Source organism: Xyrauchen texanus, chromosome 2 (genome assembly GCF_025860055.1).
Source record: "Xyrauchen texanus isolate HMW12.3.18 chromosome 2, RBS_HiC_50CHRs, whole genome shotgun sequence".
Classification (NCBI taxonomy): domain Eukaryota; kingdom Metazoa; phylum Chordata; class Actinopteri; order Cypriniformes; family Catostomidae; genus Xyrauchen; species Xyrauchen texanus.
This window is the reverse complement of record NC_068277.1, coordinates 54,854,030-54,877,096: the sequence shown is the minus strand read 5'-3', so window position 1 is coordinate 54,877,096 and position 23,067 is coordinate 54,854,030. Positions and strand designations below refer to the sequence as shown.

Below are 23,067 nucleotides of genomic sequence, written 5' to 3'. Positions count from 1 at the left end.
TTATAAATGTTGTAATTATTTAGTCTTGTGGAATATATGTAATCTGTTGTGTCAAACTGCATCATCCGAGCAATATTAAATAAAAAACTAAATGCAATTTTTATGATCCCACTTATTTATCTTGTATATTCTGCTATTAAAATGATCAGAACTGCAAATAGTACTTTGAAATACAATGACTAATTACATGACAAGGGTTGAAAAATAGTGATTTCAACAAAACCTGTGACATCCACAACAGCTTCTGTGTTTGTTCCCCTTTAAAACAATCCTAGCATTTTTGTGTTTTGTCTTTTTGGTTGCTACTTTTGCTCTGCACACTAACAGCACAGTTTATTTCCCAAACACCCAACACACTACACAAGCTACATTGACATGGATGAACCCAGTTGAACCCCTTAAAGAGGGTAAGGACCTATTTACCTTTATCTGCCTCTATAGCCTCAATAGTAGCTGAAGAGAAGAAGAGGGGAATTGCAAAACGAGTCAAAGAGATGAGTAGAACAGGTTAAATTTGTCCAGGAGCAAGTCAGATGAGCAGTAAAAAGTCCAAATGGACACACAACATTGTTACCCAGTAAAAACACTAGACCCAGTACGAGGCCAAGACAGAGGGACATTAGAGAGAGAGAGAGGAGGAATGATGGGTAAATTGATGAGGTTTCAAATGTGGGCAATGTGACATGTAAAGAGTGGGGTTTAGATTAGGGGTCACACTATGATCAATGGGTGTGGCATAAAAAAAAAAAACTAAAAGTATGTTTACTCATGACAGATTAGAAATTAATGAGATTTGAATAAATGAGGTCAGAGTAAACAGATAGTAACAGCAATCTGTAGAAGACAAGTGATTGTGTCTGTAATTGCTTTTGTTTTTAAGCCTTATAAATGTACCAAATCATGTTCCAAATTCTTAGAAATGTACTCTGGTATTTAAATTGGTTTTACACATTTAATTTTTTTTATATTTAATTACTCTAAAAAAGGCAAAAGTTGTAACCAGTAAAAGTACTAAAAACATTCCTTGCACCTTGAAAATGTTTTCAAACATATTTAGTTTTCTTAGGGTTACTACATTTGACCTTTTCATAAAATAAAAATGATTGAAACAGGCTATCAATAATATTTTTAAATAAAAGTTCTTCATTGCTTTTGTAAAATTAGAATAAAAGATTATGCAAATCTACCAACACTGACAATGCCAAAACGTAATTTTTCAAGAACTGAGCCTTTTAATGAGAGACAATTTAGTTCCCTTTCAAGTTGGTCACTTCAACCAACTGTAAGTAGCTGACGGTATGGGAAACTTCTCCCAGGAGGGACAATCTCTGAAGCCCTTTATAATCATGGCAATCTATTTGCAGATGGTGCTTGATCTGTCATCATCACAGGTATAATAACCAAAGCACAGCATCATTTCATCAGATTTTTCTCTTCAGGGTCACGATTTCATCTAATGCTCTGGACGCCTGAATCTTTGTCAAGAATCTGCACACCTTAACAGCAATTGGATTCTTCCCTGCTTGTTCTCTGATTAAAAGCATATCTGGTATCTCTTCCGCATCGCAAATGCTATCAAATTGGGATTGTGGTGTGTATTTAAATGTCTGTATATCACATAAGAGCCTTTTGCTTAATGAAGTGTTTTTCAAGATGCCGCAACCACGGCAGCGAGAGACAGTCAAAAAGACAGACATAAGATTTTGATGTGAGTGCAGGCAGCCAAATGACACAAGCGCAATGCACCCACATCAATAACAGACAGACAAGGAGTATGAATGTCCGGGTCCCGACACAGACCAGTAGGAAGTCAGGACCCAGAAACCATACTCCAGACATGAAACACAACAGACAGAAGAGCGCGAGGCAGGGAATAAAACAGAGGCCACGTGCTCAAATGGGCAGACATGGGTGAATAATGTCATGGTCCTGTGAGACCAAAACTCAGACTGACAAAGAGATGGGAACCGTGACATCGAGTGGTTCCAAGCAGCTAAAAAACAATTGCAAGTGTACAATCACATCTTGTTGATGCGAGGTGGCTCTTTTGTGCAACCAAGTCAAACTCTTGGGGCTCATCTCTCAAGATAATGGTGACTGAGCCAGCAGTTAGGCCCCAGCGGCCATGGCCTAACCATAAAATTGTGCTCTTCGGCCCTTGTCCCAGTGGAAAGCCTCCTTCTGGGCAAGGCAGGAATTCCTGCTGGTTTGAGTACCATGCAAAAGGACCAGAGCTCACAGAATGTTTGCTTCAACTCCGAATACCCAGACTACTCTTCTGTGTCACAACAGATTTTCCCTTCACTCACCCCACAGCCAATTGCCATGATCGAGATGTTCACCACATTGTCTTTGTTTGTACTGTTGTTGGCTCTGTGCCAAATGTTTGACACATATTTAATATAGGCTGCAGATCTATTTTTAAATGCTTAAGGCTTAGACATTTGCACAAAAATGAGCATCTCTAGTTGGGTACTATGCATGAACTTCACCACATGCTTCAGTTAGCAAGGTGACTGCCTCGCTTCAACTGAGTTTTATTCCTCTGCCATGATGGAGTGAGCCAGTCAGATACAAAGTCTACATGCCAAAGAAGCAATACAGTGCCAGTGTGCTACGAACAGAAAGGCTTCTACAGCCGCTACCGTTTGGTCGCCAAAAACAGATGGTGGACTGAGGCTTAATCTGAACTTGCTAGAATTCTGAAGTTTGAATCGGACATTGGTGAAGTCTCAATTAGATTTGTCTCATATTCGTCCTCTGGACTGGTTTGTGTCGATTGACCTGAAAGATGTGCAGATAAGGCCCTCATCTGGATGACTTGAGGACTGGTTGCTTTTAGTGCAGTCAGAGACACAAGCATGCAAGCACAGGGGCCTGTTGCACGCACATTTAGAGCTGTTGGGTCCTAAAGTCAATTGGGTGAACAGATCCCCAGTCAACTGAACTGCGGAGTAAACTTGTGCTCGCATCAGGGGATCACCAAAGGGAATGGAGACCTTACCTTCAGACTGTTCTGAGGATTTGGGAGGTGTTCGGGGAAGCTGAGGTGGACCCGTTTGCCTCACCGGAGACCATGCAAAATTTGGGAGGACAGTTGTATTGAATGTGCTTACTGGATTCGAACTTGCAACTCCAATGGTGGTAGTCAGTGTCAATACTCGCTGAGCTACCCTGGCCCCCATCAAAATCTGTTCTTAAGCCTAGGGAACGTTATGTGCCCAAGGTTTGGCCACTTCCTTCAGAGCTCATATGGTAACGTACATGTTTTCCTCCTCAATTTGAATCGGACAAGGCAAAGGGATTGCAAATACTCTGCACTGCGAGGGTGCTACACATTTTCATGGCAAGTGGACATTGCATTGAAAGTGTGAATCAGTCGCACAGCGCAATAGTACACATTTTCACATAGTGTCAGCTACTAATGCAGCGTCGAAGTGACCGACTTGAAAGGGAACATTCTGGTTATGACTGTAACTCTAGTTCCCAGAAAGGAGGGAACAAGATGCTTCGTATGCTCACAAAACACTTGATTTCTTGCTGTTAACATCGCTGAGATCAGATGAGATGAGATCACTCTCCTCCCTTTAGTCGAAAAAGTCTGATGAAATGGGGCTGTCCTCTGGTTTATATGCCTGTGATTATGTGCACATCAGGGGCAGAGTCTTAATTGTGTGATCCAAAAGGGCTTCAGAGATCATCATTCCTGGGAGGAGTTTTCATAGCATTGGGATCTGACACTTGTCTCATTCCCTCTTTTAAGGGAACCAGGGTTATGGTCGTAACCAGTAAATGTTTCTTTTTTACTACCTCTGGTCAGTTACACAGCCTCAACATTTTTTACAATAAGCCCACAAAAAAAAAAAAAAAAAAAACCTTTTAATTTAGAAATTGAAAACATATTCTTCATTGAAAAGATGTATTAAAGTCCAGCTTTTATAGACACATAAAAAAAATTGTCTCACATCATTGACCAACATAGCAAAGGGAACAAGTGTCCCAAAGCTGGGCTGAATACAGCAAAATTAATCAGTAAGTTTTTTTTTTTATATATATATAGTAACCCATAAAATAGTGCATAACTTTTTTTCTTGTGTCTCTTTTTGGAAGAAACTATTTTTTCTGAGATTCTTTTTTACTTCTTTCCAAGATGTGCCTGCTAATAGAGTTAGAAAAACTGCCATCCTTATTTTGTGTATGATGATTTTCAACTTACCACAATCCACCTTCAACTTACCACAATCTTCAAAAATAATCAAATACAATAGGATAATAATAAACGTAAAAACTATAAGAATATACCATTACGAGTACAAAACAGCCACACAAACACACACACACAATTTAAAGCTAAAAGCTAAAAGACATCAGCGGTGATGGAGAGCGCAACATTGCAGTAGAATCACACTGATGTCCGTGTAGACACAAGGGCGGAGCATTTGCAGTGATTCTACCAATGCTGTAGCAGAACATCGCTGACATCACTCTGCTTCTGGCATGTTCGCAACCCTGCTCGCCACATACAAAATGGACACTCCGCATAAAGTTGATGTAATTTGCGAATAAAGGCAATAGCTTTAAGTTGAAAATCTGAAGCTATATTTTAAAAAAAATCAAAAGCACTAAAATTATATAATCAAGTTTCCCTTTTAACCAGATTAATGGATGCAAGAACATGCCAGTAAGACAAGAGCAAGTTTGATTTCTGCCTTGGTTTGTAAACGACAAGCTAGAGATCATTTATTCAATTATCCATTCACAGCTTGTAAGTTCTCTGTATTTTGTGTAAAGAAGCATGACTTTACTGATTTAAGGTATACCTAACATGAAAGATCACGTCACAATATGCTAAAATTACATTTCTATTTTTGTAATGATGGGAAAATTGCATCTAAAAATGCATGTATGTTGTGTGTTTCAGGAACATTCTTCTCTTTCTGTCATCAAATTCAATATGTCCAGCATCATGATACTGCTAAATATGTAAAATTGGATTACAATAACCTTAAAGACCCCATGAGGTTTGTGATTTTGAGTCAGTTAGCTTTGAAACCATTTATATGCTGGTGTATTCCAGAAATTGCCAAAATTAACATTTAGCAGACATGTACACAATCTTTCTTGTACACAAATTCCCCTCATTCTTATAACCCCTGCCACCAGCTAAAAATAGCAAATCATGGTTTTGCTGTGCTGTGGCATAAACAAAAATTACTGGCAATAATAAAAATTTAATAATAATATATATATATATTTTTTTTATCACACTAGTTCATGGGGTCTTTTAATGTTAATAATTTGATTCATATAAAATAAATAAATGAAAATGTACTAATTGCCTTATGTCATTTTGTAGCTTTGCTGCATAATTCTCAACATTCTTGGACACAGTGAATCTGAGGTGAAAATATACAGAGAACATGTTCCTTCGATTATGACTGTATCTTGTACAAAAGCATTTGTGTACTTTCGCTTGGGGCTCCACTGAATTAACATGGTGCCATAGAGTGAAACTATATACTTAAGAACAAATGATCTGAATTATACTTGCACAACTGATTATACCTGCAGTTTCTAGGAAGACAGCAGAATGAAAGAGACAATTTTTTGAAAAAAGATTGGAAAGAGAGAGAGAGGGTGAGAGAGAGAGAGAGAGAGAGAGAGAGAGAGAGAGAGAGGCCAAGACAAGGGAAGCAAAGAGGAAAGAATATTTCAGTTTCATAATACAAACACCTGGAGGTGCAGAGTGCATTCATAAAGAAAATATAAAACAATATAAAATATACAGTATGTGTACATATATATGCGTTTAATAGTTTTGAAATTGAAAGTCATATAAAGAGCTCTGATGTGGAAAGTTTAAAGAAAAACATTTGTGCTGCCAAATACTATACAAAACAAATGGAGTGTGTGTGTGTGTGTGTGTGTGTGTGTATGTAATACCATTCTGTAGTTTTTCCTTGCCTCCAGACAGAACTCCGCTGGGCAGCATGCCGGTTGGAGTGAGACCCTTCAGTGTTAAAACACTCTCACTCTCCTCTCTATAACAAAGCCATGGCATTATATACCAATATAAACACTTAGTAAAAAAAAACACACTCTCACACACACATGAAGTAGGGTTCAAAAGTCTTAATTATTGATTTAGTTAAGCATTTTTCTAATTAAATACAGTTTTTAACAAAAATATTACCAACATTACAATGAGTGAATTGAAATGTAAAATGTACATTCATTTCCACCTTTTGCTTTAATGACAGCATGCACATGAGCTGGCATGGACTCCACAAGTTTATTTAAAACCTGAAGATCCATGTTAGCCCAGTAATGATTTAAAAATATTCCAAAGAGCATCTTGTGTGCTTCAATGGAAGCAAGGAAATATGACCTTTCATAATAAGAAGTTGACTTGGTCAATGTCACAAATTTGCATATTTCATAACAAATATTCTTATTCATTTTACATCATAATGTTTCTGTATTTCTTTTTTAAGAATGTTCATTTCCATTTTTAAAATACTATTTTGAAGCCTACATTTTTAATATGTACTCTTGAACCAAACTGTAACAAAAAGTCACCTTACCGAAGAACAGAGAAAACTCGAGCCATCTTTCCAATGGCACGGATCTTATTTCGGATCACCTCCTTGCGTGCAGATGCTGTGGCACCTGTGTAACACAAACACGCACACATAAATTTGGGTGTCTGTGTTACATCATAGCATACAAATGAAAACAAACTCTACAAACATGCCTGACAAGTCACTTCTTTAAAACACAACCAGCCAATTCATCTCCAAACCTCACAACTTCAAACCTTTGCCAGCCATAATTACATTCTGACTTTAATGGCCAAAAAGACAAATTACTACATTGTCCGAACACTTAATAAAAGTATAATTATCCAGACTGTTGACTGTTGGGGAAGCTCAGCTGGACAGGATTTGCTGTCTCAGCACACTAAGGGTGGATCAATACAGAAGTTCCTCACAGTGGCCCACACCTCCAGACCTCAGGACTGAAATGCATGCTAAGCATTCACTTAGCCTGCTACTGATCCTTACATTCATGGATATGGTGAAGTTAATCAAAGTAGAATGCTAAACAAATGCTAAAGAGAAGAACCTTGTTGGTTTTAATTAAAGGGATATCCTGGGTTCAAGGCAAGGTAAGCTCAATTGACAGCATGTGCGTCCTAATATTCATTTTCCCAAAAATTATTTAGACTTATCCTTTCTTTTCTTTTTAAAAAAGCAGAAATCGTGGTTACAGTGGGGCACAATGGAATTAAATGGAGCACATTTTTGGAGGGTTTAAGGGCAGAAGTGTGAAGCTTATGATTATATAAAAGCACTTACATTAATTCTTTGAAAACTCATGTATTATTTAAGCTATAAAGTTACTTGAATTGTCATTATTTATGGTAGTTTTAGGTTTTACGGTGTTAAGTCATCATTGCAACAAAGATGTGGAATTGGATATCACATTACACAAAGTGTTAATCAGCGATCACACCATTATCAAATTAAAATCATGTCAACACACATATTGTTTGTCTTGTGGCTATACTTTTGAAATAGTGAGTATTTTAACATTTACAAATTGGCCCCATTTGCTTCTATTGTAATCATCTCACTGGACACAGATTTTTGCTTTTTTCTTTTACAGAAAAGGAGGGACCATTCAAAATAATTTTGTGTGGTAATCAACATTATGGCATAAATGCTGTCGAATGAACTGGGCAAATTTGATAAAATAGTCATAGGTTCAAATTATAGCATCGTGGGTTGTGGTTTTTGGAATGCTTTAAAAATGGACTGCGGTCACCAAAATGTTTGATGGTAGACACTAGATAATGAAAATACTTCTTAGTCATGAATAATGATTCTGGGATTGAATATCTGGCAACCACACCGGAATGTTGTTGTCTTAATCAGCATGATGTCAGCTGTGCCCCAGAATTATTACAGTCACATTTTTACACAAATGTGAAATTCGAGCGTATGATACTTTGTTTCCTATTTTTGCCGCCCGGCACACGCTGAAATCAGCAATTATATAAAAGACACTAAAGCAAATAAACAACATTTAAACCAAACCTACTATACACTATAATTTATAGGTCTGCATACAAACAAACACAAAATAACTAAATAAATAAAATAATAAAAAAAATAATCTGTAGGATTATTGCCCATGTTATGTATATACAGACACTGTTCAGAAGAGACGGACCACTGGTATTAAATTGAGAAACTGAAATGCCTGCCTTACAGGTAAAAAAAAAGACCATCAACTTTAAATACAGATATTGCCTGTCAATCAACTCGAGAACAACACGCATTAGCTGCTTTTTTTTTTTTTTAGCATAATCTGAACTAAAGAAGCACTATTTATGATACTATTGTTGTCAGATTTTACTGCTGATTTTAAATATGTTCTTTATAAATATGTATTCTAAAAGTATTCTGGTATCCTAAAATTATATAAAAATGTATGCATAACTGAATACATGTAAGAGAGAGTATTTAGTATTCAGCCCAACTGTGAATATGAACACGTTCCACTAAGTTTGACAAGCAAAAATTGTCCAAATACATTTTGTTTTCATTTTGAAAAGTAGATCTTCTGTTTTATAATTTTAAACATAAAAAAAAACATATTTTTGTGAAATACTTTGCTTGAAATCTTTCTCCAAATGAACTGACTCTTGGCATGACATTTTGTAATCTAATGCAAAACATGGCATAAACTGAAGGAGAGGATAATAATGTGAGAGACAGAAAACAAAAGATAAACAAAGGCTGAAGGCACTTCTGAGGTTGTAAATACAATTTATATGAGCTACAAACTCTCAGATTCTATGGGTTGTGTTCTGAACCGATCAGATCAGAACAATGTTAGCAGTCTGCCTGCAATAACATGGCGTCTTCATCCACTCAGCAAATGAAATTTAAAACTGTGAATATTCAAGGTGTGTTTCCAAACAGTCAAGCAATTTCCACACAACAAGCAGTGGCCATCAAACAGTGGCCTTTTCTAATATCAAAAATGTATTATATTCCAGTGACTAGAGTGCATTTAAAATAACACCCTGTCTACAGTCGAACGGAGCAACGCACTAAAGTAAATCGTTCCCATTAAAATCAATAAAGCTTTCTACATTTGATGCGTAAATCGCGTTGCTCGAACAGTAAATGGCCCTTTTTCGCTGCACGTGCTAGCACTAATCCTACCAACAAGACAAAGAAATGGTTAGAATATTTGTTTCGATGCGTCCAGTGTAGACAGTCTCAAGCCGTTGCCGCGTGTCTGGTGTAGACAGGGTGTAAGAATTAGTATTTACAGATATTATATGTTAATTCATTAGTCAATCTTTGGTGTTAGCTCAATCATCTCATTGGAAAAGGTCAAGCAAGAGGCATGGCTGCACACTGCATTGGCTTGTGGGAGGCTGTACCTTTCTTGGGCCCATATATTAGCTGTCCTTCTCAAGAAACACCCCAGAAGAAACAGAAACAGAATAGAAGTATGATCAGTGGATGGCTGAGGAATGACAGAAAAAGCAGGGTGGAGAGATAGAGAAAGAGTAGTGGCAAAAACCACACCCATCAAACAAAGAAAAGAGAGGAAATGCTTTACAGAACTCTGAAAAAGAAAAAGATGAGATCATTAGATGGAGCGACAAAAATAATCTTTGAGAAGGAAGGGATATAGAGGGAAATGTTTGAGAGAAAGAAGAGTGAGTAATTAGACAATAAATAAAGAGAAAAATAAACAAAGAGGATGTCAAAAGTAACAATGGATTTTGAAATAACTGTCAGACAGAATGAGAGAGTGTGAGAGTTGAGATAGAGAAAACATCAGAGTATTATGAGATGATATTCTTTATGAGTATGAGCTCAACCAAAGCCTGGATCCTTGAAGTTTTCTAGGTCACTTTATTTGTCATCAGGTATGGCAGTTGCTTTTTTGTCCTGCAAGCCACCATGGCTACATATATTTTATGTGTGAGATAAAATCAAAATAAAACTATATCATTTTTTCCAATTTGATTCTTAACAACCGCAAACCTCTCCTCAAAAATGTGCTTGATTTAAGAAATCATTTATGTCTGTAACACAAAAGGTTAGGTGCCAAAGTTTAATGCTTTATTGGGTTATGAGTTTAGAAAAAGTAAAAGCAATAGTAACAGTGAGTCTTAGCAAGCGGCACTAAAAAAAATATTATTACAATTCAATAATAAAAGTATTTGCTCTGCACCTGGTGTACAATAAACACTAAACCATATTATCATACTCCGTTCCTGTTTAAACCATCTGTCCTATTGTTTCTCATCTAGCTTACACCTTAAACTAAAACTTGACATAAAAGCTGTCAGCAAGGGGAATTTGCTCCACACGGCAAGACTCCATATGTAATTTCCTGTTGATGTGCACAGGTGAACCTAATACAGTGCCTACATCACGTTGAAATAGTTTTTTTTTTTTACAAGATTTAAACATCAGTTAGATACAGACTGCTTTTTATGCAAAGTAACAAAATTGCATGGGAAATGTGACCGCATTGACCTTCTATTACATGCTTTCCTCAACAACACATTCCTTAACCAATAGGCTTTAACCACCTTGACAGTTAAAGAATAAAGTTTGGGTATGATAATCTGATTGTTGGTCTACCTCAGAGTAGATCTTGCTTGAGCTGTGGTACTGCATCTAGATAACTTGATTTGGTGTTAAAAAAAAGGTTGGAGGGCACCCCCTTGTGAACCAAATACACACTTTACTCACAAGGCATGTTTCAAACCTTTTGTTCTGCTACAGAAAAATTGGACGCTGTGTGTGTTTAAGAACTCCTGGAATTCCTTACCATCAATCTCTTCATCAGTGGTCAGCTCATCATTGGAGCAGATGCTCAAAACATTCACCAGCATCTCCGTGACTAGGAGAGTAAGAGAGTTAATGATTAAATGCTTGTGTGTGTGTGTGCATTATTTTTATGCTTTTTCAATACCCAGTTTCTGCTATGATTGGTGTTGCTGTTTATAAAATGAATGCTCCTAAGTGCCAGGTGGGAAAGTCATGTAGTGATAATACTGTAACATATGGGTCTTTTCCACTGCACGTTACGGTTCAACTCGACTCGTTTTTCTTGTCTGAGTTTGCTTTTCCACTGCTGTTTAGTGCCGCCTCAACGTGGGTGGGATTATAGGCTGATCGCCATAGTTGCACCACCTTTACTGCCGTGACATCATCTTAAACACGACACAAAACAATAACACAACCACTAGCAGTTAGATATCAGCTCATTGTGCTGCATAAAGCAGTTGTTGCATGGTGAATTTACACAAGTGTAACCGTTAAATTGGCCTGGTTGTTTTAGAATCAAGATCTCCAGTAGCTGTTCAACTAAATAAAGTGAAGCTTTCAAGCAGAGTATAGAGTATAACATAACAAAACGTACCATCCTCCATCGTGGACTTCAGCCATGGCTGAGTCCAGGGCACTCTCCCTCCCATTGCTCACCGGTCTAGATAGCATCCATTTGGTCAAACCACTTCCACTTTTCCTTGATGGTTCTGTAGTCACTATTAGTATTTTTTTTTACCTTTCCCTACACTGTTGGTAGGTCCGGTGGTAGCTGTGTCTCAGCTGTGCGGCCAACAGCCGAGACACTTCCTGAAAGACTTTTTCATTTTGTTCATCGCTAACATTTATTTTTACACTTCGAAAGTTGCGTGAACAAATGATACTGCTATCACTGTAGCTATCTTTAAAACTAGCAGGTTGATGTCCCATGTCAAGTCTCAAAATGTAGTGATGCTGGTAGTGACGATTCTCTCTGACCAATCAGTGATCTGCAGGGTTTTGATGTCACATTTAATATTGGCTCGGCTCGCTTGGAACCTCGACCGAGGTGGTACAAAAAAAACGTACCAGGTACCAGATACTATCCACATTGGAAAAACCCGAAAAAACGAGCAGAGTCGAGTTGAGTTGTACCGTGCAGTGGAAAAGCCCCATTAATAAATACAAGATATATTGACCCAGCTTAGTAAACAAACTTAGTAGTGGGGTAAATAAATTACCTTTCTCTCCAACGAAGGGCAAAGACCAAGTGAAGACGTCCATGAAGTTAGGCAGCCAGTAGGGATGAGGAGAGCAGTTAAACTGCCGGATGTTCATGACATTATTCTCATATTTCAGCACAGCAGCTAGAAAGAGAAAAGAGAAAACAACATGGGAAGGTGTGAAAGATGCAGCTGGATTCTGTCAAACTTTACATCAGATGCACCCACATACATCAAGCCATCTGTTAAAATTGTTGGTATTCTCTCAAAGAGACCATCATTAGGGAGAGTCATAAGAAAACTGCTTCCTTACTACAACTATCCAACATATATCCACACTGTTTCAAAGTCAGAGCATTTACAAATCTTCAACAACAATGTGACGAGGAGGAGGAGGGACTCCCTCAAGATAATGCGCATTTACAGTTCATGGAAACGCATAACGTTTCATATTTTTTTTAGTCAAATTTTCAGCAAAGCGCATAAAAAATGTGAAACATTTTGATGGAAATCCAGCTACTGAAGTACATGATTCAGAGGAATTATGAAACAAATGATGTTTGAAGAAAACAAAGAATATTACAGGTCAGTATCAAAGTCATTTCCAATAAAACTGTAAATTTTTATTTCCGTTTTAAGTATCTATCGTGTATTTTCTTGAAAACTTTAGTTTCAATTTACATGGTGGTTCCTTTCTCCCTATCTATCTGTCAGTGTCACCGTGGCGACCTATGTGCAGTGCCCTAGATCTGCTGAAACGTGACACCATGCACTACACATGGTGGAGGGGGACTTTCCCGTCTCATCATCTTAGTATTTTGAGAATAGCAAGTTGATAAACATGGAGTTCAAATTAGCAAGTGTTACTCACATGTCAAATGCCAGACGTAAAAGACCCTAAGATACAATTAACATAAACGCGATGTCACTCACCGTCTACTAACCATATTCATCTCACTGTGTATGTGTAATCTAAAATGACAACATCTTGTTAATTAGATGAAATATGATCTTTCAGCAGTCTATAATTAGGTGATGGTCTACATAATAAATGCTGACCTTAAAGTCCACCCACAACAACAGCACAGAAGTTGTGCCTGTCAAGAGAGAGAAACTCATAACTTATCTCCAAACAATACACCCATCTAATTAAGGGTTTAATTAAAAATGTTTACAAGGAATTAGAATAAGTCAGGAATTGACACATGCAGTTCCACACACTATCACTAGGTGTCTCTTGTGCATACTTTCTAGTTTCTAAATGACTTCTTGTGGGGCTTATTCTGTGTATGAAGGACAATCTGTTTTGGACCAATTGATCATAAATTATTGTTTCAAAAGGAAAGATGGACAGAGAACTACCAGGATTTTTTTTAATTATTTTACAGAGATTGCACTCACAAAGGGCTATTTCTAGCCAATGAAATATGAGTCAAGTTTAACAAAAAAAAAAAAAAAAAAAGGAAAAAAGTGATATACATTATAGAAATTTTCTTTGATTTTCCATGACTTTTAAGAATTATGTTTATTTATCAAAAAGATGGCTAATTATCATGGCAAGCAGTTTTCTAGAAATGTAAATACACACATAAATAGCACTTGTTACTGATTATCATCAGTAAATATATCATCAGTTTCATTCATGATGAATGTGGCAGGGCGGAGGGCGGGGCCGTGTCGTGATCCTACGCACACGGTCCCGTATTAGGCTAATCAAGCCTCCGAGGTCTAAAGGTCGACTGCAGGGTGTCATGCGGGAGAGAGAGATCGTTAGCGGACATGTCTGTCGTGTGTGTGTGTGTGTGTGTGTGTATTTATCACTTTGTGGGGACCAAATGTCCCCATAAGGATAGTAAAACCCGAAATTTTTGACCTTGTGGGGACATTTTGTCGGTCCCCATGAGGAAAACAGCTTATAAATCATACTAAATTATGTTTTTTGAAAATGTAAAAATGCAGAAAGTTTTCTGTGAGGGTTAGGTTTAGGGGTTGGGTTGGGTTTAGGGGATAGAATATAAAGTTTGTACAGTATAAAAACCATTATGTCTATGGAAAGTCCCCATAAAACATGGAAACACAACAAGTGTGTGTGTGTGTGTGTGTGTGTGTGAGTGTGTGTGCGTGTTTTTGTGATTTACGAGGACAATTTTGTAAGTTACAAATTAGTAATTACAAGGGTATTATGCTATAAATGTGATTTATGAGTACATTTATAGTGTCCCCATAATTCAAATCGCTTAAAAATCATACTAAACAATGTTTTATTGAAAATTTAAAAATCCAGAAAGTTTTCTGTGATGATTAGGTTTAGGGGTTGTGTTAGGTTTAGAGGATAGAATCTATAGTTTATACAGTATAAAAGTCATTATGTCTATGGAAAGTCCTCATAATGATAGGTAGACCAACATGTGTGTGTGTGTGAGTGTGAGTGAGTGAGTGAGTCTTCTTTTAAGTTTCTCATTAAACTATTATTTATATTATCAAGCCTGTTCTCGCCTCCTTTCCATTGAATACCGTTACAATGACATTATAAGGGAATTAGAAACCTAATTTCATTAGTTTATTAACTTCCAGCACTATAGCTGCAATAAAACTGTTTGTTGAAATCTGTTCCCAGGGGAATTCTATGATGTGTAGAAGTGCCACGTGAGGTCCACAGCCACGCTGAGGAGGAAATTTATCCTCTCTTCCACCTGGCATCGTCACTTCATCCTTTTCGTCATTCCAGCGCACTCACTGTCCATAACTGACCCCGCACTGCCAAAACCTTCAAGGCCCACACAGGAAGCCCAGGCTTTCTCAGGGACACATGACACCAACAAGTAAGCGCAATACTGCCCTACAAACGCAGTTACTACACCAACATTGAAACATGGCCTGAAAGTTCCTTGGTTTTAGGTTGGACTGTTTTCTTTGAATCCGGGCATACTTGAGCCAAACCCGACTGCTACAGGACAGATAGTAGTGCAAGGAGGGCTGCAACTAACGATTATTTTTATTATTTTGATAACCGACTAATCTAATGATTATTAGAATGATTATTCGACTATTCGCGCAATTTATTGCAACGATTAATCATTAGCTCTTAACCGACTATTCAGTTTGTAAACGTGCTTGCTAACAACAAAGAGAACAACAACATCTTTTAAAAATACCTCTAAATGACATTCACTGAATTAAAGGAAAACATACTTTTTATTAAGTTTAATTCAATAAAAAAATGCACTGCAAATTACCCTATTGTTATCAAGTGTTTTTCTCTTGTTTTCCATTTAAAAATGTCTAAAAAGCCTTAAAACAAGATACATTTAATTAAGAAGCAGCATATAAGATATTTAGACTTGCTTTAAGAGGATGTATCTTAAATATAAGCGTATTTTGTATATAAGTGTATTTTTTCACTTGGTTATACTTCTGCGAGTGCAGTAAATACAACATATACTTATATTCAAGAGCTATTCTCTAAAAGCAAGTCTAAATATCGTATATGCTGCTTCAGAGGTGAATGCATCTTTTTTAAAGGATTTTTAAAATATTTTAAAATATTTGTATTTATAATATTACATTCAACATTCACAGATAACATTGACCTGCTTCCTTATTATTTGAACTTTAATAAATCTATAACACTAATATAACTGCACTAAAGAAGCTCGGCACGCAAGTTTTTATTCAACAGAGCGGCATGCTCCAGCTCCAGTTATACCATAATGAGTGTGCTTCTGAATGTACTTATTTGGTATTTTTGTATAATTCCCTTTTACTTTGCGAATCTACGTCACCTGAAGCTTTTTGGAAATTTAGAGTGCATCTGGACTGTGAGCTGTGTTTTCTTCCTCTCATCAATCAGACGCGAGCTGCAGTGCTCCTCTAGCGCCATCATTAGGGTTTCATATGATCTCATGTTATGTTAAATGTCACCATACGAATTTTCGACAACTTTTTATTGTCGACGTTGTAGATAATGTTGACTAATCATTTCAGCCTAAGTGTATGAGACCTGATTTTTGACCAAATGTGTAGTTATGATATTTTGCCTTTACAGGACTGAAAAGTTTTATCTAAGATACTCACTGATATGTTGTCATGGTAATATGGCCCATGATATTAAATTATTCAAAAAGCATATGGTATCAAAATCATGAACCATAGCATCATATCTCTCTGACATAAGGATCAGGTTCTCCCACGGCTCGCTTCAATATCCTACATCTGGCAACAGCCACAAAAATTATCAAAGCAATGAATCTAAGGCATTTCTTATTTAGACAGTGCTATTGACGAAGGAAACCTCTGCGTATTAATAAATACACAGAATGAGCTTAGCAGGTTGCCAAACCATCGTTGAGCCAGCTGTCTTATATCTGTGGCTTCTGGTTCTGAGGTTTTGCGTGCCTTGTCAGGGGTTGCTTGATTGACTCTATTTGCTCTGTCAGGGCTGTGGCGCTCATGGTCAAAGCATGATGGACAGCTGGGAGCTCAATCTGGCAACCCCTGAGAGTGACTGAAAACCCGGGCATCCCCCCACCCTGCGAGATTTACAGCAGCGGTCGAATGGCCATCAATATCCTTTCACGTTCACGTCCAGACTTCATTTGGAGTATAAAGAAGTCAATCTTCACCCGTCCTCCATATTCGTCTGCTTAATTCAGACTGAAAGGAATAATTGAGGGTCCCTCAGAGTAAAAAATTGGTAATAGAAATCCAAAAATGCTGTGAGGATAGTGCCAAAGGTTATCACAGCAGTGCTGATTTAGGGACATATAGCATGATTGCTCATGTGATATTGCTTATATACAACAGTTCAATGAACAAGTAAATTTTTTTAAATTAGGAAAAACTGAATGCAGTCTTAAAAAAACGCATTTGTGCATAGAACTACTTTATTACACGATGGATCTGAATCTGCTATTGCTGGTTCAAACCAAATGATGCATCCAAGCCTCTGTTAGTAATTCAAAAATGTAACTCCAGAAAAAGTATCGTGGCTTGTGCTGTTTCTACCAAGTTATTAGATAAACAAGGATGGATGTGTGTGAGTGAGAGAGAGAGAGAGAGAGAGAGAGAGAGCGAGAGAGAGAGAGAGAGAGACAGAGAGCGTGTGCGATTACCTGTTGCCTCACCCAAGCAGCGTTGCTGTCAGCTTTCTTAAGGTCAGCTTTCTCAGTGGAAAAATAGCATCAAAGAGGGGATATTTCTCCCCATTTCGCGGTAGCCAGTGCGCAAGAGTCGATCACTATAGAAACTGCAATGACCTCCGCCATTTTAAACAGCACCCATTGTGTAATTAATTTGTCTGTTGTGTTTCTCAGCTGTGATGAGCCGTAATACTGAAGTTGTTCCGTTTAAAGCCTTTTTCCTAGCTTTAGTAGTGTAGTGTTGTAAGTGTAGTAAGCGATCACGAAGAGCTGTTGTATGTAAACGGCTGATGTGGATTCACTTCACGTCACATAACTAGCTCATATTACACACAAAAATAATCTTTTGCCACCCCCTGCTGGCTAACATATGTAATGTAAAAAAAAAAGATAGAAGACAAACCATAGCTCTTAACAGATCTGCACTGCTCTTACACTTTAGTTTAGAATGGCAAGAACACATGCGGAGTGATACACACAGTGAAGCGTCAGAGTGCTAATTGCGTCAGACCATCAGCGCTCATGGAATATCTCTCGTCCAATCAGATTCGAAGACCGGTACTAACTGTTGTATATTAATAATTATCCAGGTGTTCCCTTACATGTATATCGCAAAGAACTATAGAAAACTGATAAATGTTCATAATAAAGAGAACATGCAAAAATATAAACCACCCCTAAAAATAAACAAGCTGTCTACACAAATATTGACTATTATCAAGGGTTGATGAAACCAAACAGTTCAGGAAGGTTGCTGCAATGTACTGCATCTTCTAATGGCATTACAGCATTAACTTTTATTAACAGGTACACAGGGGAGTACTTGCTTTCTCATCTCTGTGTAATGCACAACAAGCTATTTTAAGCTCATTAGCTTTGACTTGGCAAAGCCTGGGTCAGATGTTTAACTGGTGAACTATTAGAGAGTAGTTAGAAGTACAGAGTAAATACAACAACTAAGGAGCCAAGAATAAAAATATCATACTTTTTCAAACAGACCCTTTTAAATACCTCTATATGCCCATCTGAAAGACTTAAGTGCAATTTTAACAAACTTCTAGGGCTGGGCAATATGGCCAAAAATATTATCACATTATTTATTTTCATATTGTATGATATATAAAAGTAAACTGCACAGGGTATGCTACCTTTTAATTTGAAGTTCAAGAAGTATACACAGTTTAGGATTTAATACTACATAAGGTGTGTGACCTCTTAAGGAATTTCACCAATTTTATCGTTTTCAGCAGACGCTTGACTCAGTTGAAAGACTTTCTTGTGACGCTTCACACACCAACTCAGTAGGTGGCTGTATTGCACCATAACCTGGACTGCAAATGCCAATAAACATCACAAAGGGAAGAAACAATTTCTTGCCTGTGACAGCGCTATGGATCATGATGTTTAGAGGCCCTATTATGCTTTTTAGGACTTTACCTTTCCTTCAGTGTGTAATATAGCTGTTTGTGCATGTAAAACATCTGCAAAGATACAAAGCCTTTGTTATTCTCTCCCACAGACAGCACTGCTCAAGAACTACAGGAAACGAATGGATTGCAGTCCAGCCATTTCTTCCGTAAAGTATCTACGTCACTATGTCACTCATTGCATTAATGCCTGTCTAAGGGCTACTTTGGCCCACCCTCAAACAAAAGTAGTTGTAGCAGACGCCAGGATGAGTTGGGTTTGAGGTTGTGTTGTTGAGAAGATGCTGTTTTCTTCACTGCAAAAGCAAAACCTCTTTGTTTAGACTTCCAAAGGCAGATGAAATTAAATTAATTATTTAGCAGTACAACCACAACCAATTCCAGATTTTCAAGATGGTTAATCCTGAAAGATGGTGCAGTTCCCACTTTGTTGGGACAATCTGGTACTTCAGGATCACAACCTGTAAGTACATTATGTTATTTGTGGATTTATCTGCTACCAAGAGTTCAAATACGTTTTTTAAAATTTTGTGTTGTAGCTACAGTGTACACCCAATGTACAGCTGTAGGCCTCTGCTAACCTGCAAGCTAATGTTATTGTCTTGAAATAGTTTTGCTAATCAGCCGCGGCCCACTTTTACCTACAATTGTGTAGAATTATGCAGATTGTTTTTCGTTCTTACTATCATGAATAGTGATCAAGTGTAGAGATGGATTTATTTTTACAAACAATAATTTTTTTGAACATTAAAACATTTAAACCTATTCTAGTACACCCCCAAAATAAAATCATGCAAGTAAATTAGCATAATACGGGCACTTGAACTAAAAAAAACTGTATTGCTTTGTCAGTGCTGTCTTGCTACACTAGCCAGCTAATACTCATGGCATACCTTTGATATTAGTAAAGTTTTTGCACAAAAACCAGTCATACATTTTAAAAACATGATCATTTTCCACCCTCATTCTGACCCTCTGTCAGAAACACTTGGGGTGATTTCGGAGTGGTATACTACCCATACTACTCTATCTGCCCTGACTTAAACCCAATTAAGCATCTCTGGAGAGACCTGAAAATGGCTGTCCACCAACGTTTACCATCCAACCTGACAGAACTGGAGAGGATCTGCAAGGAGGAATGGCAGAGGATACCCAAATCCAGATGTGAAAAACTTGTTGCATCTTTCCCAAAAAGACTCATGGCTCTATTAGATCAAAAGGGTGCTTCTACTAAATACTGAACAAAGGGTCTGAATACTTAGGACCATGTGATATTTCAGTTTTTCTTTTTTAATAAATGTGCAAAAATGTCAACAATTCTGTGTTTTTCTGTCAATATGGGGTGCTGTGTGTACAATAATGAGGAAAAAAAATGAACTTAAATGATTTTAGCAAATGGCTGCAATATAACAAAGAGTGAAAAATTTAAGGGGGTCTGAATACTTTCCGTACCCACTGTACTTCTGACGGTTTTCATGCTGCTTCTCCTTTAACACTTGTCAGTAAACACCCACTTTTATGATTGGCTCTCTGCTCTTAACTGACCTGCTCTCTCCTTGCTATATCACTGATAACTGCTACTGGGTGGGTTATGGAATTGATTAAAAGTAAAAGTAAGTGTTGATGTGTTGTTGTGGAGGCTGTCAGGTGCATATTTCTACACAAGTGTGACATCACAATGTGGAGGAAGTAGAGAACGATTAATTTTGGCAGTTTGGTTTCAACAAATGCTCTTTTTGCAGTGAGGTGGAAGTTTTGAGTTCTGAAATGTACAGTATGTTTTTATAGTACAATAACCTCTTTTAAGTCAAAAGATCAAGGAAATGTCTGCAACACTAACTCCACAGAATGGAATTGGCAAAAATATATATATTTTTCCAAACAGCTATGCCCCTCATCTGATGTTGAACAAACAAATAGATAGTCCCACCCCCAACTCATGCCATTGGTCAAGTAATGTTAGTGGACAGGGTCTAAGCAGGTCACTTCAAACAAACAGGAATTTTTATAGCACCACAGTGGCACAGTGTTTACAGTTTTCAAGAACCTCTGAATGGGTTACTTATAGTTGTCTCTGCATATTAAGCTGGGATAGAAGAAAGTACTTTAACACTGAAAAAGTTATATACTTCAGCTTTGATGACTGTGATTCTTTTAGTTTTGTGTATAACTGTGCTGAACTGCAAACACGCACCTGACCCGATCATATGTAGAACATACACGAAATGATCGGAAATTACTCAAAATTGTATCATCAATATTGAGTATTTTTTTTCCTCTATAAATATCGATTTTGTTTTATCGCTCAGCCCTAGACCATTTTTATTCTATCAAGTTCTATAAACAGACACCCCAAAATATATTTGGATGCTTTTAATTAGGTATAAATGCCAATGCATTACATAGCAAAATATTAAACCAAGAAGCATTTATATAAAATATTGTACAAGAAAACGTTTCTAGCAAAACATTTAACAAAAAGGTTTTTGTAAGGAACATTTTGACACTTTGTGGTTGTAAAACGCAAGTAGAACATATAGTTAATTACACCTGTGGTTACTCTGGTACACCTGTATGAACTTGAGGGGAACTGACTTTATACATACACAACACCTTTTTGACACCTTTTGCTTTAAATTAACTTAAAAAATGGCTCAGAAACAAGGACTTAGTTCTGAGAAAAGCTCTACCAATGCTCTAGCATAATTTGTTTGGAGATTACACTTTTTTTCTAATGCAATGATAGTAATACAATTTAAGTGTAGCTCAAGTATCAGAATCCTTGCTGGGACCATGTTCTGTCTTCATCTTTGCTTTGTGAAAGGACAACCATTAGAGAACACTCATATAGTGTTGTCCTACACCTCAAAACAGTGTTTTAACTGTGTACTTGGCATGAAGACGTAAAATGAAACCTATAGGTAGTGAGAGGAAAAGATAGATGGAGACATATGCCCACCAAGGCCTGATGCTGCTGACAGACACTGAGCACATAATGACATAAAGTTCTATTTGTGTGTGTGTGTGTGTGTGTGTTCTGCTATGGGTGAGAGAGTATACTAGTATATAGTAGGCACTATATCAACTGATGCATCTTCACCATTTCATTATCTGCAAATGGACAAAATGCAGCCTGGCAAAATCACCTCATCTCTGGCTTTCTCTCACTCTCTAAAAGTGCTGACTAACTTGCTTCTGTCCATCTTGCTGCTCAGCAGGGACACTGCAAACCACACCAGGACCTCTGGCCCGCAGTCAGCTCACACGCTGAAGAGCAATCAGACATATGTGTGCATAATACCTTTGTTATTGTAGACATCTAAGTAGTTGGGAGCTGAGAAGATAGTGATGAGAGAAGGGAAGCCCGTAGTTTGACTCTTTCTGTACATGCGATACCTGCAGACAAAAGAAAAAGAACATCACTGTCATTATGTTGGGATTTTCTCCTTTCACTAAACATCTTAATTGATGTTGTGTTTTCATTTTGTTAAATTGCCATTTCGGTCTCTTCAACAACAGGTCCAAATCCTCGGTATTATGGTTAAAAACAGTTATTTTAAGCCTATTTGCTTGGCAAGGGCAAAACAAAAGCACAAAATACTGAGGAAAAAAAGAAAATACATTGAATCATTTTACATTCCCATAACAGTCTATTAATTGTTTGTATTATATGACTTGTGTCAGTTTGCCCGTTTAACTCATTATGCTTATATTATACACTGCAAGCTAATACAATGAATCATCTGTCTTGGGTTGCATTGTGTTTAATGTTTAAAAGTAATTTCCTCATAATTATGGCAGACATAAGGACAGGAAAGTTTGGTGCTTGTTGCGAAGATGGATCAAGTAAAACCCTGTTCACACTGTCATAGAATTGTTGCAGGATGTTGCTAGTACCTGTACTCAGTCTCTCTAGTTGGTGTTCCTACTGCTGTTGCTATAACATTACTGGTCAGCTGCACAACTGCCATAGCTTTAGATAATCTGATCACAGATGAGATATATTGCTGGTAAAACTATGATATCATTCTTATTTGACAAGGAATCATTTGTTTTGCCTCTAAAAATTAACACTCAGCAGGGGAGAGTGTTTTTATATAACCTGCAGTAGTGCTCAATGCATCATATAGTTAACATGATGAATGATCTATCAATGTATAAATTAAACACACTCAGTTACACTCACAAATGACGACAATTTCTGACACGGTTTTCCACAAATATATATTTTTAATTATATATATAGTATATAAACTCAGTAAGCACTTTTATTAGGAACAGCTGCACACCAACTTATTCATTTGATTTTCAGCCAATTGTGTGGCAGCAGTGCAATGCATAAACTCATGCAGATATGGGTCAGGAGCTTCAGTTAATGTTCACATCACCCATCAGAATGGGAACAAATGTGATCTCAATGATTTCGACCGTG

At 37.3% G+C, this 23,067-nt stretch overlaps 1 protein-coding gene across 4 annotated transcripts in view; it reads right to left on the bottom strand.

The window, feature by feature from the left end:
• The window catches only part of LOC127657353 (protein phosphatase 3 catalytic subunit alpha-like), a 172,087-nt gene that overhangs the window by 5,588 nt on the left and 143,432 nt on the right, over window positions 1-23,067 (bottom strand). Inside the window, exons 8-14 of one of the 4 annotated variants that reach the window (XM_052146101.1) lie at window positions 21,937-22,031; window positions 12,089-12,214; window positions 10,870-10,941; window positions 9,461-9,487; window positions 6,585-6,669; window positions 5,944-6,041; window positions 424-453 (exon numbers count right to left, since the gene is read on the bottom strand). In XM_052146101.1, coding sequence (XP_052002061.1) covers window positions 424-453; window positions 5,944-6,041; window positions 6,585-6,669; window positions 9,461-9,487; window positions 10,870-10,941; window positions 12,089-12,214; window positions 21,937-22,031 — 533 coding nt within the window. The remainder of the gene's footprint in view (window positions 1-423; window positions 454-5,943; window positions 6,042-6,584; window positions 6,670-9,460; window positions 9,488-10,869; window positions 10,942-12,088; window positions 12,215-21,936; window positions 22,032-23,067) is intronic. The other 3 variants (XM_052146112.1, XM_052146104.1, XM_052146119.1) reach the window with 3 other exon arrangements.